The sequence below is a fragment of the Bombus vosnesenskii genome, unplaced genomic scaffold (assembly GCF_011952255.1).
Source record: "Bombus vosnesenskii isolate JDL3184/JDL3185 unplaced genomic scaffold, Bvos_JDL3184-5_v1.1 scf7180000013295, whole genome shotgun sequence".
NCBI lineage: Eukaryota > Metazoa > Arthropoda > Insecta > Hymenoptera > Apidae > Bombus > Bombus vosnesenskii.
The window spans coordinates 137,451-152,768 of record NW_022882946.1 but is presented as its reverse complement, the minus strand read 5'-3'; the positions used below and the strand labels follow the sequence as shown (position 1 = coordinate 152,768).

General features: G+C 37.5%; 3 protein-coding genes across 4 annotated transcripts; 2 read left to right on the top strand and 1 right to left on the bottom strand.

The window, feature by feature from the left end:
* Positions 1 to 321: 321 nt before the first annotated feature.
* Positions 322 to 5,155, bottom strand: LOC117233415. Of its 2 annotated transcripts, none has more exons than XM_033493709.1 (7): positions 4,996 to 5,155; positions 4,684 to 4,916; positions 3,655 to 3,824; positions 3,352 to 3,580; positions 2,245 to 3,275; positions 1,841 to 2,142; positions 322 to 1,470 (listed from the first exon to the last, which is right to left on the bottom strand). In XM_033493709.1, exons 2-7 carry the CDS (start codon positions 4,745 to 4,747, stop codon positions 1,398 to 1,400), a joined length of 1,869 nt encoding a protein of 622 aa, XP_033349600.1. In that variant the 5' UTR covers positions 4,748 to 4,916; positions 4,996 to 5,155; the 3' UTR covers positions 322 to 1,397. The 2 variants fall into 2 exon arrangements, with proteins under 2 accessions (XP_033349600.1, XP_033349602.1); XM_033493711.1 differs by having other exon boundaries at positions 3,352 to 3,577; positions 4,684 to 4,907.
* Positions 5,156 to 6,082: 927 nt separating this feature from the next.
* On the top strand, positions 6,083 to 9,424 carry LOC117233341 (trichohyalin-like). The gene is made up of 4 exons (XM_033493537.1): positions 6,083 to 6,283; positions 6,692 to 6,867; positions 6,962 to 7,156; positions 7,408 to 9,424. Exons 1-4 carry the CDS (start codon positions 6,119 to 6,121, stop codon positions 9,356 to 9,358), a joined length of 2,487 nt encoding a protein of 828 aa, XP_033349428.1. The 5' UTR covers positions 6,083 to 6,118; the 3' UTR covers positions 9,359 to 9,424.
* Positions 9,425 to 10,342: 918 nt separating this feature from the next.
* Positions 10,343 to 14,546, top strand: LOC117233106 (very-long-chain 3-oxoacyl-CoA reductase-like). Its single transcript, XM_033493057.1, has 5 exons — positions 10,343 to 10,723; positions 12,534 to 12,909; positions 13,301 to 13,644; positions 13,853 to 14,141; positions 14,276 to 14,546. The coding sequence occupies exons 2-4, from the start codon at positions 12,535 to 12,537 to the stop codon at positions 14,133 to 14,135; spliced, it is 1,002 nt and encodes a 333-aa protein (XP_033348948.1). The 5' UTR covers positions 10,343 to 10,723; position 12,534; the 3' UTR covers positions 14,136 to 14,141; positions 14,276 to 14,546.
* Positions 14,547 to 15,318: the final 772 nt, after the last annotated feature.

Sequence of the window (15,318 nt, the reverse complement as noted above, 5' to 3'; positions counted from 1 at the left end):
AACGTTTTACATACGAAATAAGACCTTTTTGCCGAGTGTCGATTTAAGAGTTTTAAGACGAATATTATATCTTGTATGCGTGTAACATACAAATGCACGAACGCTCGCATACATAACAGTGAAATATAATAGAATAGAGTCAACATTCACACGATAAGTGGAAGAAGCGTAACATATATGTATTAAGGCTGATTTAGGCTATTTGAACCAATAGATCTGTTTCAAGCATATGTATATACAAATCGTAGAACAATTTCTATTATTTAACATACTGTACGCTTATGTTTCATGCTAAATGAACGGCAAAAATTAACAAATGTGTTGAGAAATCAACTAAAATGAATATATTTATGTAATTTTTATATAACTTGGAGGTTGTACTCAATATTGATATGTATTCTTAAAAGACTTCAAAACATATATATATATATATACTTGTGCACTGCACATTATCTAATAGATTTACTTTTGTCCATTTTCGTCAGAATACCAGAGTATGGAAAGAAAATTTATATGAAAATATTTTCAATTAAGTTAGAATATTGTGTTTAAATATCACAATTAAATAAAGGCTTCTACGTTAAAATTTCCATAAAAAGTTATTATAATAATGAGATGTAGAAATTAACAATAATATAAATAATGATATAACAGTGTAACAATATTCGAATAAGTTATCAAATTGTCATCGACTTACCTGCAACATTCATATCCTATTTTATACTCACTTTTCTCTCACATTATTGAATAATTAGTATTGAAATTATTGTAAATAGGTATCGAAATTAACAATTGGTAAACAAATAAAAAAAGTATATGTATATGTAACAATGAGTATAATATGAACTAATCTGTTCTTTATATTTTATTGCGTTATCCAGTTTCTCGAAATATATATATCATACTGTTCATGACAAAACAATAAAGGAATTCTGTAATAAAACGATAAAAAAATTCAATTTTCAATTCTGTTGATGAATCTTTAACAAATGATATGCATGGAACATAGTTAAAAATACTTTGGGTAATTACGTCCTTAAACATATTGGAATTGTAAATTGCTATGCAATAAATATATTATCTAAACTTTGCTCTCAAAGTTTAATAACATGTAAAGAAAAACCGTGAGAGCAAAAACGTGACTCATTTTTTCCATAGGTCATATATAGTTTGAGTATGTATGTGAATAGTTTATATACAGTGAACAAGATAGAAAAAGTTTCACCGTAACTCTGAAATTTGGCAATGTAATACTATTTACCGACAATATAACGTTGTCTGCAACGCAATAAAATATGAACATTGTTCGTCTTCCTTAATATTGAATTTTGATCAATGGTAGTGTAATATAAATCATTTTAATAGTTATACGATGCACAGGAAACACATAACTGCAATCAATTTTCATCCGAGGATTCTGTGGAACTTTGAGGCATTGGGTTGAACCAATTTTCACGAATGCCAGTGCTCCTAGATACAAAGAAATATCGACAAAAGTCAATCGATCAATAGCACAAATGTAAACTTATAAAATGTTACATTCATATTGTTTCGTTTGAATTATAAATTTTTCGAAAAATTAGTAAATTGGACAAATAGTAGCAGAAAGAAGATATTAATGAGACATGGAGACCGGAGACGTAATTAATAAACAGCAGAAGAGAATGAATGAAAGATGCACGCAATCTTGTACAATACTATGATAAATTATTAAATTTTTCTTCATACGACATGTTATCACAACTATTAGTTGCAGTGGTTCGATAATCCTTAAACGTTATAAAGTGATTTAATATTAAGTTAAGTAAGAAAGAATAATAATCCCTTTTCCTATAATTACCTTGTTCGTTGACGGGTACTTATAGGCAGTGTGAGTGAAGTTCTATAATACTGAGGAGTAACATTTGAAGCTGTTTCATCTGGTCTTCTATGTAACGTCATAGTTTCGTGCGGAGACGTAATTAATTCATCTTCGTTATCTAAATAATAACGAGAACCTGTTGCGCTTTTACAATTTTCACATTCGCTTCTGTAATCATCTGTATCGTCGTGGAGAGTAGAAAGAGCTTGCATGCTACAAGTGCATGTTACCGATTCAAAACTTCCTTCTTCATTAATTCCATTAGCTATATTTAATGGTGGCTAGAATGCATGAAAATCATTATATACATACAACAAGTAAGCGTATTTGAAAAGACAGAATTTTATGATACTTGGAATATTATGTTAGATTTTGTACTATACCTTAAAATCATGAGATTTTAGTTCCATTTTAGGATCCAATGGTTGTCTTTCAATTTGTTGCAATCCTGAGGAAGATGCAGAAGAAGGCTGTATTTGTACATCTTCGGGAAATGTTTCTGGATTTGTATTTTCCCTTGAATTTTCTAATTTAGTTACAGCATTTTGTTGCGACGAATGTGGTATGTTCGACGTAGTAATATCAGCTGTTATCGTAAATCGTAAAAATTCTTTCTGAGTGCAATCATTTATAATATCTTGTAACTTTGCACTGGTACGAGTTGTTAAAGTCCTAGGAATAGTACGATGAGTAGTCACGCTAGAATTTGGTAAGGTTGCGGATATTGTAAATGCTCCAGTTTGTCGAGGAAGGGTGGTATGCGTTTGATAACTTTTCGGAATAGTAGATTGTTGTTGGGTGAAGTTGGATAAAGGTTGTGCAGTTACATCAGGACGCTGATTAATGAAGTTGGGAATTCCAATGGGGGTAGGTAAATTTTCGTAAGTACTTGTTCCCATTGTGAAACTCGTCGTAGAAGTTCCTACACTAACACTCGGAGATAACGTTTCGTTTTGATTAGACTGCCGATAGCTAGCATATATGTTTGGATTCGATATTGGCCTACTTGGCGTTGAGATTAAGCCACTTTGATCCGTTATGACGCCGTCGCAAATTAATGTTGACGAATTGCGATTTATACCACTTTGAGTGCTTCCTACTAACGATATACTTGTACGACTATTGGTATTTGGCAAATAGGTGTTTGGAAAATTTAATTGCGGAAGCGCTTGTGGGTTCATGGATAAAAGAGCTTGTTCCGCTCTCGCTGCTGCTACTGCTTCTTCATAAGGTGGTGGAGCCTCGCCACGAGGAAAGTAATTATTTGGTGGTTTCCACAATGGATAACTAGCTCCACATGGAATGTCATCCATAGGAACACTATGCGACAATCCATCTCGTTCTAAATATCCCATACTACCTAAGTTTCTTTGGTCCTCTGCTAACTGTCTGTTCTGCCTTCCTGCCACGCAAACTTTTACAAAATAATCAAAATTTTTGATCTATTATTCTAAGATAAAAACACTTGACACATTGTGAAGGAGAAATACCTTGTATCTTTCTTCGGCGAAAACGGTGTACTAAAAAAAAAAACAGACACAATGACAATATAGCTGTTACAAGACTAGCAACAAATCGTACTCCTATATCGTAATTTGTGGCAGCATCGTTTGTGTTGCTACCAATCCCATCGGATTTGTCATTCGGTATAGATAACACTGTATCATCCAAGCAAATATATCGGCAACAGATATGCCGAGTAGATTTACAATATTCCTGCTTAATTTAGAGTTAATCTTTCAGTCAGAAAGAAAGAGAATAATACCAAGCACAAAGCAATATGATTATTTTACCACTTGAAGTGCATCTCCATAATCGCAAATAACTGTTCTACACCACTTTGGATTGCCATTATCACATACACAGAGTGTACAGGGTTCTGGGCCAGGAATGTATATAAAAGTATCTTCATAGATTCGTCCTTGTTGATCTTTGCAGGTGACACCACTTTTTGCATGAATAACTGTAAAATATTTATAAAAGTATAGTCATAGGAACTCTTACTCGCTTATGAGATTACTAAGCAGTGAAATTATGAGAAATGAAATTCGTAAATTGAATCATTGATTAACAATGTTTCCCTCTATTTGTCTTTTGTATTATTTGTTTGAATTTCACACGGCACAAAAATAACAATTAACAACTATATCGCTGAACATAAATATATTTGACAGCACAATTTACAGAAGATTTATATTTTGCTAACGTAAAGTGGCACGCGCATATCGTACCAAGTGATCAAGTAAGCAGGTGAGCGGCAATGTATATACATGCGTCATACGCACGTTACGTCAATCGAAAAATCCACCAAGTATCGAGTGTTAAAAGCTGCCGTTCGACACATAAATATCGAGAATAATAAATAAATGAATCTGCAAGTTGAATATACAAACGCAGAATGGTAAAAAATATTTATATCGACGTATGACCGAATGATTTAAAACGATGCTAGATAATGTTTCACTGATTCATTGAATCGTAGGAGCGTAGCTTTAACAAAAAGGCTTTTTCTTCTTCCCCTCCTTGTTGTTGTCGTTATTGTTATCATCATCATCATCATCATCATCATCATCATCATCATCATCATCATCATCATCATCATAATCATAATCATTATTATTATTATTATTATCATTATTATTATTAATCAGAACAGAGCGCGCAAGATAAAAGGTTAAGGTGAGTGTAATAAAAACAAGAAATTACTTGGTAAAAAGCCGAGTGAGAAAAAGAGGAAGGTTTACGTAAAACTGAGAAAGCATTTGAATCGAAACAATAGAAAGATCGGTATAAAGAAAAGAAGAGTGTCGTGTTTGACTCACCGTTAAAAAATAGAATAAATGCGTAAACTGCATAACCAAGAAGGTTACTGCCACTGTATTTCATTCTGCGTTTGTTATCTCATCATAATCGTAATCACTTGGAGCGGTGCAGCAACGAAGCGGAGAAGGTATCGTTGGACGTCTCAAACGGTGTTTCGTTCCGATAAGTTGCTGTTGTTGGTCCTCGACATTTTTCACGACACAATTCCAACTAACATCTTGTGCTAAAGCACCTGTATCACGAGTGATTTATATAGGAGCAACAGTTATTTTCACACAGCTGCATATCTTAGAAACACTTCTTTTACTCACAAGTGTCCTTGCGAAGTATGCGTCCTCTCAAATAGGCACACCAACTTGCATCTACCTCGCACGGACTCCCGACACCCGGAATGATCGATTAGTAAACGGAGCAGCTATCGGTGTCGAGCACTGATACCGTAGCTATCGCCATCTTCAAGCCATCCGCACAACTTTCTACGAGCAATTGCCATTCTTCTGCCGTGTCAGTCACCACACTATCCTTCGGCAATGCCTTCGGCGAGCTTACCTTATCCACTGCAATCGAATATTCTCTCGTCTATCGGAGTATCGTCTGCCGCTTCGCACCGTATCATAGAATATCGCCACAGATACCGCCAACGACGCATACTTACATATTCTCGCTCTTACTTATTTATCGCACCTATATACACGTACCTTTTTCTCTTGCGCATAATTTTCTCTATACGTATAGTGAAAATAATTGAATTTTTTACGATAAAGAACAACCGAACGAGTGTATAATATATGCTCTATAAAATACGCATATATGCATATATAGATATCGTATGCGTCAATGAATATCTAAAACAATCGATTAAATTAAAAGCTGCTAGAAACAATCAATGACCGTATAGCGTGATTACGTCAAGCGTGGCGTTACATCCGGTTAAGCGATTGAATTCATATTTATGTTATCGATCGATTACATGCATACCGTATCTATACATGGAAGCGAGATGAAAATCTATACTTTCAAAACAAAACAGATTCCCCTATCCTATCGCTTTTAACCTACCACATTTAACGACTTTATGCAAAATGTAAAAAAATTTCAAGTAAATCTATCTCGATACTCACTTGCAACAATCAAAAGAAATAAGGAACATATAACGACACATAGAGAGAAGAAAAGAGCAAGAGGAAATAGAAAAATAGGATAACAATTTGCACGTTGGATCAAATATAGAAATCGTAATTGTACGTCAGGTATGATCAATATCTAAGGAAGGAGAATTATTCAAAATTATTTGCATAGCTGTTGTTTAGGATGAAACTACGTTTAGAATGAAAAGGATAATTAATATTATATCGTATTATACATGTACGTATAGCAGTACATATAGATAATGCGTGTATATATGTGAATGTATTGTTGGTAGAAAAAGGAAAGATGGAAAAAAACGACGATTCGCCCGAAGACGTTAAACGAGCCACTTCGATCGAGCGTGAAATAAAGAGAGGACAAAAGGATGATACGTTCGAAGGTTATCCACGAATAGTGGAAAAGAAGAAAAGATGGGAGCACTGTGATAAACCACCTTTAAAGAAAACTAAGGCAAATGGATCTACAAGTTTCAACATTTTCAGATGATTCGCTTTCTTCTTTCATCACGGATATCTTGCTTTCGAAATAGGGAAATGGTTAAATGCGAATAGGTTAAATGCGATTGAGAAGCTAATTTATCATCATGAATATATACATAAGAAAATACTTTATAATATACACGTATACAAGTCGGATTTGCATACTCTTTTATTCGATGCTCTCGAGGAGTGTTTCGCCGCTGTTTCAACCGTTCGATAGAATTTCCTGCGAAAACAATTTAAATCCGATACGTAACGATAATTGAACGTCGTTCGATTCAGCATCTGAAATGGTTCGATCAACGAACGGAGATTACTATGTTTTCCGTTGATGTTGACGAAAGAATGTAGCTAACTTTATGATAAATTTGTGCCGTAGCATACAGAGAGGTCGAACGACGATTGCTGTCGAAAACAGAGAGGCAGGAAGAAAAAGACGACAAAATTTACAAAGGTTTCGGTATTTGGAGAGCCTTGTACATTCGCAAAATTAGACACCATACCTAGACACTGTTTAACAAAACAAGATTATATCAATATGTTAGCGACTGCAAGGTGAAAGTTTCAACTTCATCAATGAGATACATTTTGACACTGTCGGTTTTGCGGAATAGCAAACGTAACAAAAGATTCTAATATTTTCACATAGTCGCAAATGCCCTCCAGATCAGGAGAAGACGGTGTTTAGGAAACTAAGACCAGTGTCACCGCGAATCAAAGAATTGGCACAACCGACGAGACAACGAATGCTAATAACTTTACAACAAGGCGCGTCGATATTACCGCCGGCTCTCGTGGATAATCTCGTCCGAACCGTAGAGAACGAAACTTGTTTAACCCCTGAGTAACGTATCGATCGTTTAAACCATTCTTTATGCACTTGGGTAACATTATCTTTTCGTTTATATTCTCTGTTTTGTTTTATTTTATTTTCCGTTTCGTTTCGTTTCGTTTCGTTTCATTTCGTTACGTTCTGTCCTGTTCTGTTTTCCACCGAGAGACACATAATAACGATCGTTATGCGGTTGGAAAAATAATTTTGAAATTTCTTGAAGCATCGTCGAGGTGTACACGGCTGTGAAATATCTTTTGTAGACAAGCTGCAAAAATCTCGCGTAAAAAGAAGTCTAGCGGAAAGAAGAGGAAAGGCGGAATGGAGAAATGGCAATATAAAGAGGCAAACAAATTAAGGAGAACAAGCGTTGGCATGGCAACCGCAGGATTCTTCGACAAAGATTCAATTTCTTGTCAATATCTTATGGCCGAGCGTTTCGTCCGAAGTATCTTAAAATCGAAATGCTCGTATCCGAAGTCGGAGTTGAACGACGTCGTGGAAGTGATAATCGGACGTCTGACAGATGTTCTCGAATATAGCCCTCCGCAAGACGAAGATCGTAAATCGCAACAAGTGCGTTATTTGGCCGATGTAATAGCCTGTTGGATAACCGGAGTGCTGTCCGAGGTCGCGCAATACCAAGAGGACAAACTCGTGGAACGATGTCGAAGGAAAGAAGAGGAAATGAGAATAGACGAGGAGGAGGAGGAGGAGGATGACGACGAAGACGAGGAGGACGAGGAGAAAGATAAGGACGAGGATCTAAAGAAATACGAAGAAGACGATGAAGACCGCGAATCAGACTTGGATTGGGAAGAGGATGCGAAAACGATGGACGAGGAGACGGAAACGGAAAGAAAAGAAATCGAGCCTCGAACGGAAGATTCGGAAATAGCGGAAATAGAATTGCCAGTGGATGTGGAAACAGAAACTCAAGTGGAACCAGCAGCACAAGTGGAGACTGAGATACAAACGGAACCGAAGGCTCAAGTCGAAGCGGAGATAGAAGCGGATATGGAAACAGAAGTGGCAAAAGAATTAGAAGAAATACCAGAAATCAAATCAGAGGCAGAACCAGAACTACAAGAAGAGCCGGTAACAGAAACGGAAACAGAACTGGTACCAAAAACAGAGCCAGAACCAGAGTCAGAACCAGAACCAGAACCAGAACCAGAACCAGAACCGCAACCAGAACCGGAGCTGGTACCGAAAACAGAACCAGAATCAGAACCAGAATCGGAAGCAGAAGCGGAAGCAGAAGCAGAAGCGGAAACAAAACGAGAGCCAGAATCAGAATCGGAAGCGGTAGCAGAGTCGGTAGCAGGACTAGAACCGGAAGCAAAATTAGAAGCAAAATCGGAACCAGAGCCAGAAGCAGAACCAAAACTAGAATCGGTATCAGAAGCAGAAAAAGTGGCGGTAGTAGAGCCAAAATCGGAACTAGAAACAGAGATAGAAGGCAAAGTGGAAGCGAAAGCGGAAGAAGCTCGAGTCGAAGACGAGAAGGTGGAAGAACCGTTGGACGAAACGAGAGTGGAAGTATCGCCGGTTGAGATGGAATTACCCAAACATATAGACGTTATCGAGGGTTTGGAAGAATTGTTTAAAACCGATCTCCCTTTCCTCACGTTCGACAAGATTATCGATACTATCTACAAGATGATCGAAAGCATGCCAGAAAATACGGGCGATGATCCGATAACGAATGGCATACATCGTGCGATTTACGAAAAGTTGAGTAATATAGTAAGGTTGGAAAACCCGGATCTATTGACGGAAGAATTGAAGACTATTATGAACATAGTGTGCGGAAAGATGGCAAATTGGTTAAGATCGATACTAAGTAAATCGCAGATGGCGTTCATGGAACGATACATGCCAGAAGTAGAGTCTAAAGAAATTAGAAATTGGACTAGATGGCTCGAGTATATCAGTGACGTGGCCAAAGATTGGAATATATGGTTACGGACCGTAATCGAGAAGTTGTTGGAGATGGAAAGTGAGAAGATCACTCGCGGAGAATGGCAGGATTGGACAAAATCTTTCGATACCAAGGCTCTGCTTTGGAGACGATTTCACCTACAAACTATGCACCAAGCGGATCGCAACGTTACGATGTTGATTGGTCGACGCGTCGTTAAAACGGGAACAAAGGGCATGATTCCCGATACATCCGAGCGATTAATCAACACCACTGACTTGCGCGTTTGAAAACCATCACGCGTACACGCGTATCAGTTCCATCGTTCTTCTCCAATTTATTTCCTTTGTCGCTTATTTACCACACACGCTTTATTTCATTTTCTACCATTTTATAACTAATATAGCTAACTGGTACAACTAAGCGCACTCGGTTAGATACGTAAACGTAGACTTTAAGATACTCGCACGAAGCTTGCGAACGTTTAACCTACTGGAAATCGATATAACGCGTAAACGCGACGTCCAAACGAAGCGGAGAAACGACTACGAAAATAAGGAGAAGCGGAAAAACGAAAAACGAAAAACGAAAAACGAAAAACGAAGACAACGAAATATAGAAACTCGTGCAACTTGTAAACGACAAAATAAAGAGAGTGTGAAACCACGATAGACAAATTACGATCGGATTTTTCGTATTAGGTATTTAGGCGAACATCGTTGTCGGTGGACGTATTATCGGATAATATGGTTTGATACGTTCGCGTTATACGCGATACGAGTAGGCAAGGAGAAACGCAGAGGCAAATTATCCACGCTGGCATTCCACTTTTTCGATCGGCAGTATTTGCTACACAAGAATGTGCCAAAGCAAAGTGTGTCAAAGAAAAAATTAACCGTTCCCCTGCCTTGGCAAAGAAAAGCCAAGGTGGAAGCAAGACTTTCTTCTGGAACGGCTTAACGCTGACATTGCTGGTCGTGCGCCGACCGTCTATGTCGATACATTTACAATGTATACGTTGAAACCACACACTCGCGCAACTTGCGCATACTTGCTATACGTATATCGCGATCGCTTCAATTCGCATCCACATGCTTATCTAGGTCTGCGCCCGCGCAAACTCCGCAACGCTTCCTACTACCATCGACCGTGCCACGATATCGTCCCCTCTCGCTTCCTCCTTTTTCCTTCGGCTTCCCTCTCCCCCGTCCCCTTTTCACCTTCTCCCTCCCTTTCACTTCACCTTTCTCCTCCCTTTTCCGCTTTCTCTCGGCTACTCTCTTCCGTACCCTTCAGCGATCCGGCCTGCTCTCCGAGCGTATCTCCCAGTTTGCTCGGCTCCGTATCGTTCGTGTCTTTCCATTCGTCTCTTCTCTTCCATTCGTCGATATTTCGATTAATCAGAGTTGCTTCTCGTCCTCGTCCTTCTTCTCGTTCCCGCGCAGAATACACGCGTGTGATTACGCACAGTTTTCTCCCTTTCCTCCCGCGGAACAGCATTTTTACTTATTTTTTAATGAGCTTAATCGTTTCACGATCACGACAACGTCTCTATCGTGTCAAAGAGAAACAACACGTTGAATCGAGAAAGAAACTTGATCGTCATCGTCCTCGTCATCAGCATCACCGATCGATTTCGACGATATCAAATACAGGTAATCCGCTAAAACCATAAAAGCATCTTATCTGTGTTAATCGTTTTGCCGATAGTAAGATAGTAAGATGGTAAAATAGCAAGATAGTAAGATAATAAGATAGTAAAATAGCAAGATAGTAGGATAGTAAGATAGTAAAATAGCAAGATAGTAAGATAATAAGATAGTAAAATAGCAAGATAGTAGGATAGTAAGATAGTAAAATAGCAAGATAGTAAGATAGTAAGATAGTAAAATAGCAAGATAGTAAGATAGTAAGATAGTAAGATAGCAAGATAGTAAGATAATAAGATAGTAAGATAGCAAGATAGTAAGATAGTAAGATAGTAAAATAGCAAGATAGTAAGATAGTAAGATAGTAAAATAGCAAGATAGTAAGATAGTAAGATAGTAAAATAACAAGATAGTAAGATAATAAGATAGTAAAATAGCAAGATAGTAGGATAGTAAAATAACAAGATAGTAAGATAGTAAGATAGTAAGATAGTAAAATAACAAGATAGTAAGATAGTAAGATAGTAAGATAGTAAGATAGTAAGATAGCAAGATAGTAAGATAGTAAGATAGTAAGATAGTAAGATAGTAAGATAGTAAGATAGTAAGATAGTAAGATAGTAAGATAGTAAAATAGCAAGATAGTAAGATAGCAAGATAGTAAGATAATAAGATAGTAAAATAGCAAGATAGTAAGATATCTGTATACTTTTATTATTTACGTTTTCATACATACATGCATGTACATATACATAAGTATGTATTTATGTACATACGTGTTCATTATCTTCGTACTTTTCTGTCCTATCCGTCCGTCTCGCAATCGTTGAATATTCTATTTTGCAATTACCAAATCGTTCAATATGGAAATAACTAATATTCGCTTGGTTAAATATCGCGTGTAGAAGATGTCAAAGTCGAATACTAAAAATGTTATAGTACAATAGGCAATAGTACTGTGTAATTTGTATGTAAAAGCGAAGAAATACGAAAGAAATAACGGATAAGCTGATAAATTTAGTGCGCGAACGAGATAGACCACTGTTAAACGTATGAAAAATATTGCTGTTAGATTAGGAACGAACGACATGTATAATATAATCGTCGCTGTCGCAACTTTTCGCCGTCGTTTATCGATAGAATTTACTGGTTTAGAAAATTGGTAATTTCTACGCTTGTCTTTCTCAAATATTACGTTGATTTAGACCTGAAATTTCCTTCGATAAAGCTTTAGTAGCGTTTAGTAGTTTAGTAGTCCAGTTATAAACGTTCGTCTTTTCCTAGACTCTTTCGTAGACTTACTATGGAATTATCTTCGATTAGAAGATATTTACTGTTGCAAAAAGTGACTTGCCGCTTCTACAAGAGATAGCGTACGTACGTCGTCGACCATTATGCAGCGATTTCGTCCGATACGACATTATTCGATACCACGATACACGTACATGTATAATACGGTAAAATATATAGGTAACTAATGCTCTGTGTACATACGCTTTGCTATCTACGTACATACGCTAATCTACATATGTATAAAAGTGTACGAGTATGTTTGCATGGTGAAAAAGGTATCAGCGCGATAACCTCGGCTGTCAGAGTCAGCCAATGATTCGCTTGATCGTCGTGTTATTGCATACGGTGGCACGCCGATGTACGATCGCGCAAGGGAGGAGAAACGAAGAAAGAAAATTCGTCGGGAGGATGACATACGGTTAAACGTGAACGATACCGGTAGATGCGCGTCACCGTTCGAGGCGATCGTTGCTTCTACTTGTAGCCCGCTGATCAAACCAAATCGAATCGTCCATCGTTTCAGGATGACATTGACGTGTTTGGAAAAAGCATCGTTGGTCGTATTAGCAGCGCTTGGACTGCGATTTTTATTACGAGTCAGCATTCTCGTGTGGAAGAAACTAATAGGACCGAGCTTCGGTTTTGGTATCGACTTGAGGACGCAGGGTAAATGGGCAGTGATTACCGGTTCCACCAGTGGAATTGGAAAAGCATACGCGGAACAATTAGCTGAAAAGGGTCTGAGTATCGTGTTGGTTTCACGAACCCAAGCGAAACTCGAGCAAGTCGCAGCTGAGATCAAACAACGGTATGGCGTCGAAGTTCGAATCGTGGAAGCAGACTTGACCGAGGGACAAGTGGCTTACACGAGAATTGCCAAAGCCACCGAAGAACTCGAGGTATTTGTTCTTTCCCCTTTTTCTTATCCTCTCTCTCTCTCTCTCTCTCTCTCTCTTTTCTTTCTCGTTCCATCCATCTATCCGGTCCGTTCGTTCGTTCATTTTTGCTATCGCACGTGCCGAATAATAATTTATACGTGCCATTCGACGCACTTACACGCGATCACGCACCTACACCGAAGATACAAGCATAGCATTTGTTTCATTATTTCTATCCGCCAATTTCAACGTTGAATAATACACGGCCATAATGCATATAGGTAATGTATAATATCGTAATATCGTGTTGCGTTGTTAATGCACGGGTACATACAGGAAAATTTCTTTTTAGCAAAATTTTCAAATTAGCGCGAAATATATCGATATATTGAGAATCCGTCTCTATTAACAGATCGCTGTGGTGGTAAACAATGCTGGGGCCAGTTACGACCATCCCGATCTATTTAATAACATCTCGGAGGGATGTTTAACGGAAATATTGCAGCTAAATGTGGCGGCGGTAACAGGAGTCGCAAGAGCACTTCTTCCGCAACTGTTCGAACGTAGAAAGGGCGTTTTGATAAATATCAGTTCGGCGTTAGCGGTTATACCATCTCCCTATTTATCCGTATATGCCGCTAGCAAAGCCTATGTGCTCAAGCTGAGCTACGATTTGGCTGCGGAAGCAGAACCATACGGCGTCACCGTTCAATGCGTTACTCCCGGCCCAGTAGCCACCAAGATGTCAAAGATCAAGTAAGTCAAGCGAAGTTCGTTTAAGCGACTTCCGCTTCTCCTTTTTTTATTCGATACACCTTATATGCATTTATTCATCGAGACGGACACTTGTACGTTCTGACGTGCTTAAACGCCTGAATATTTCATAAGTGACACTTTGATTTCTACTCGTATCTATTCATAGCTACGTATACATACATATCACATATCTACGTAACATCTTTAGGAAACCGACTTGGATGGCACCAAAGCCAGAAGAATTTGTAAAGGCTTCGTTAAAAACGATCGGTCTGGAATTGTGCACGACAGGTTATCAGCCTCATTTCTTACTAACTGCTTTTATACACGGTTTACAATGCATCTGCGAGAAAGGCGCGCTCTGGTTAACTTCCAAAATCATATGTAACATACGAAATCGTGCTTTGAAAAAAGACAAGAAGAGAACAAGAGAGGGCAGTACGAAAGGCGCAGATTCGATCAGGGAGCACCAGTTACCCCTCGATAAATAGTACATCGTAAGTTTCACTCCCCTTCTTATTCTTTCCCCCTCTTTTTTCCATCTTCTCCCGTTTCACCAATAGCACATTCTTTTTCTTCCTTCTTACAAACGCGTTTTCTCCTTTCTTTCTGATTTTCGCTTCTCTTTTAGACGCAACGCGATAGACATCATATACTTTTAAACACGATCGACTTCGTCTATAGCGAAGAAATCCGACACTTCTGCCACTCCTTTGCCACACTTTTGCCACATGGTATGAAACGAAATATTATAAAATTCAATTATTCTTTTAGATTCATTTCTAAGCTCTCTAATTGTTTTTTTGTTTGTTCTCTTCTTTATTAATTAATTCTTGTACATATATTATTGTTCTATATTTATAACTGTTGTACAAACGAATAAAACGTCTGATTGTTTTTCATTTTCTTTTCACTCTTTTCCCCTAATGACTACCCCACACATTGTCTTTAATACATGTAGGGCAAGAATGACGCTTGAATTTTCCACGTATTTACATAGATGATTCTATTGGTCTATGGGCCTCGTTACGACGACAACATAGATAATATCTAATAATAATAATAATGTCAAGTCAATGTATGCCTTGTCAGAGAGGAAACTGTAGTAGTGGACAGCGATCATGCGGCCAAGTAACGATATTTAAATAGATTTGTCGTACAGACGTGCGTTCGTTTTTGCCTCTCCTTTACATCGCATCGTCCCGATAAGAACGAAAATCTCTCTTTCAAAGACAACGATTACTATTACTCTTATTATCATCGTTATTACTATTGCTATTATTATTATTATTATTATTATCATTATTATTACTATTATCATTATCACCATTATAATAATTATCGCTATTGTTACTATCAAATAAATCAATTCATTACATGTATGTATATTGCTCGTACATATCTTTAGAAATGAAACAGATTATATACTAAAATACTATTATTATCGTTTTAAAAAATCGGAAAAATATAAGAAACGATATTTTAATAGATTTTGTACCTATTCGTTGATGATTCGTTCCACGCAATACGCATTCAATGCGCTTGTTTTAACCATTGACTAAATGCAGAGTAGATCCAACATCACGTGAAATTTCCTGTCTCGCATTCTGAAATATCGACTTCGAAAGAAATCAGAAATCATTTCTTACTTTCTCTTGTACAAAACTGCTACGG

Coding starts and splice junctions, on each gene's coding strand:
- LOC117233106 (XM_033493057.1), top strand. CDS start 12,535: ATGACATTGACGTGTTTGGAAAAAGCATCGTTGGTCGTATTAGCAGCG. Junction 12,910..13,300: donor AAGCCACCGAAGAACTCGAG/GTATTTGTTCTT, acceptor CTCTATTAACAG/ATCGCTGTGGTGGTAAACAA. Junction 13,645..13,852: donor ACCAAGATGTCAAAGATCAA/GTAAGTCAAGCG, acceptor TAACATCTTTAG/GAAACCGACTTGGATGGCAC.
- LOC117233341 (XM_033493537.1), top strand. CDS start 6,119: ATGGAAAAAAACGACGATTCGCCCGAAGACGTTAAACGAGCCACTTCG. Junction 6,284..6,691: donor CACCTTTAAAGAAAACTAAG/GCAAATGGATCT, acceptor TTTGTGCCGTAG/CATACAGAGAGGTCGAACGA. Junction 7,157..7,407: donor GAAACTTGTTTAACCCCTGA/GTAACGTATCGA, acceptor TATCTTTTGTAG/ACAAGCTGCAAAAATCTCGC.
- LOC117233415 (XM_033493709.1), bottom strand. CDS start 4,747: ATGAAATACAGTGGCAGTAACCTTCTTGGTTATGCAGTTTACGCATTT. Junction 3,825..4,683: donor ATTTATTCTATTTTTTAACG/GTGAGTCAAACA, acceptor AATATTTTACAG/TTATTCATGCAAAAAGTGGT. Junction 3,276..3,351: donor TCGCCGAAGAAAGATACAAG/GTATTTCTCCTT, acceptor ATTTTGTAAAAG/TTTGCGTGGCAGGAAGGCAG.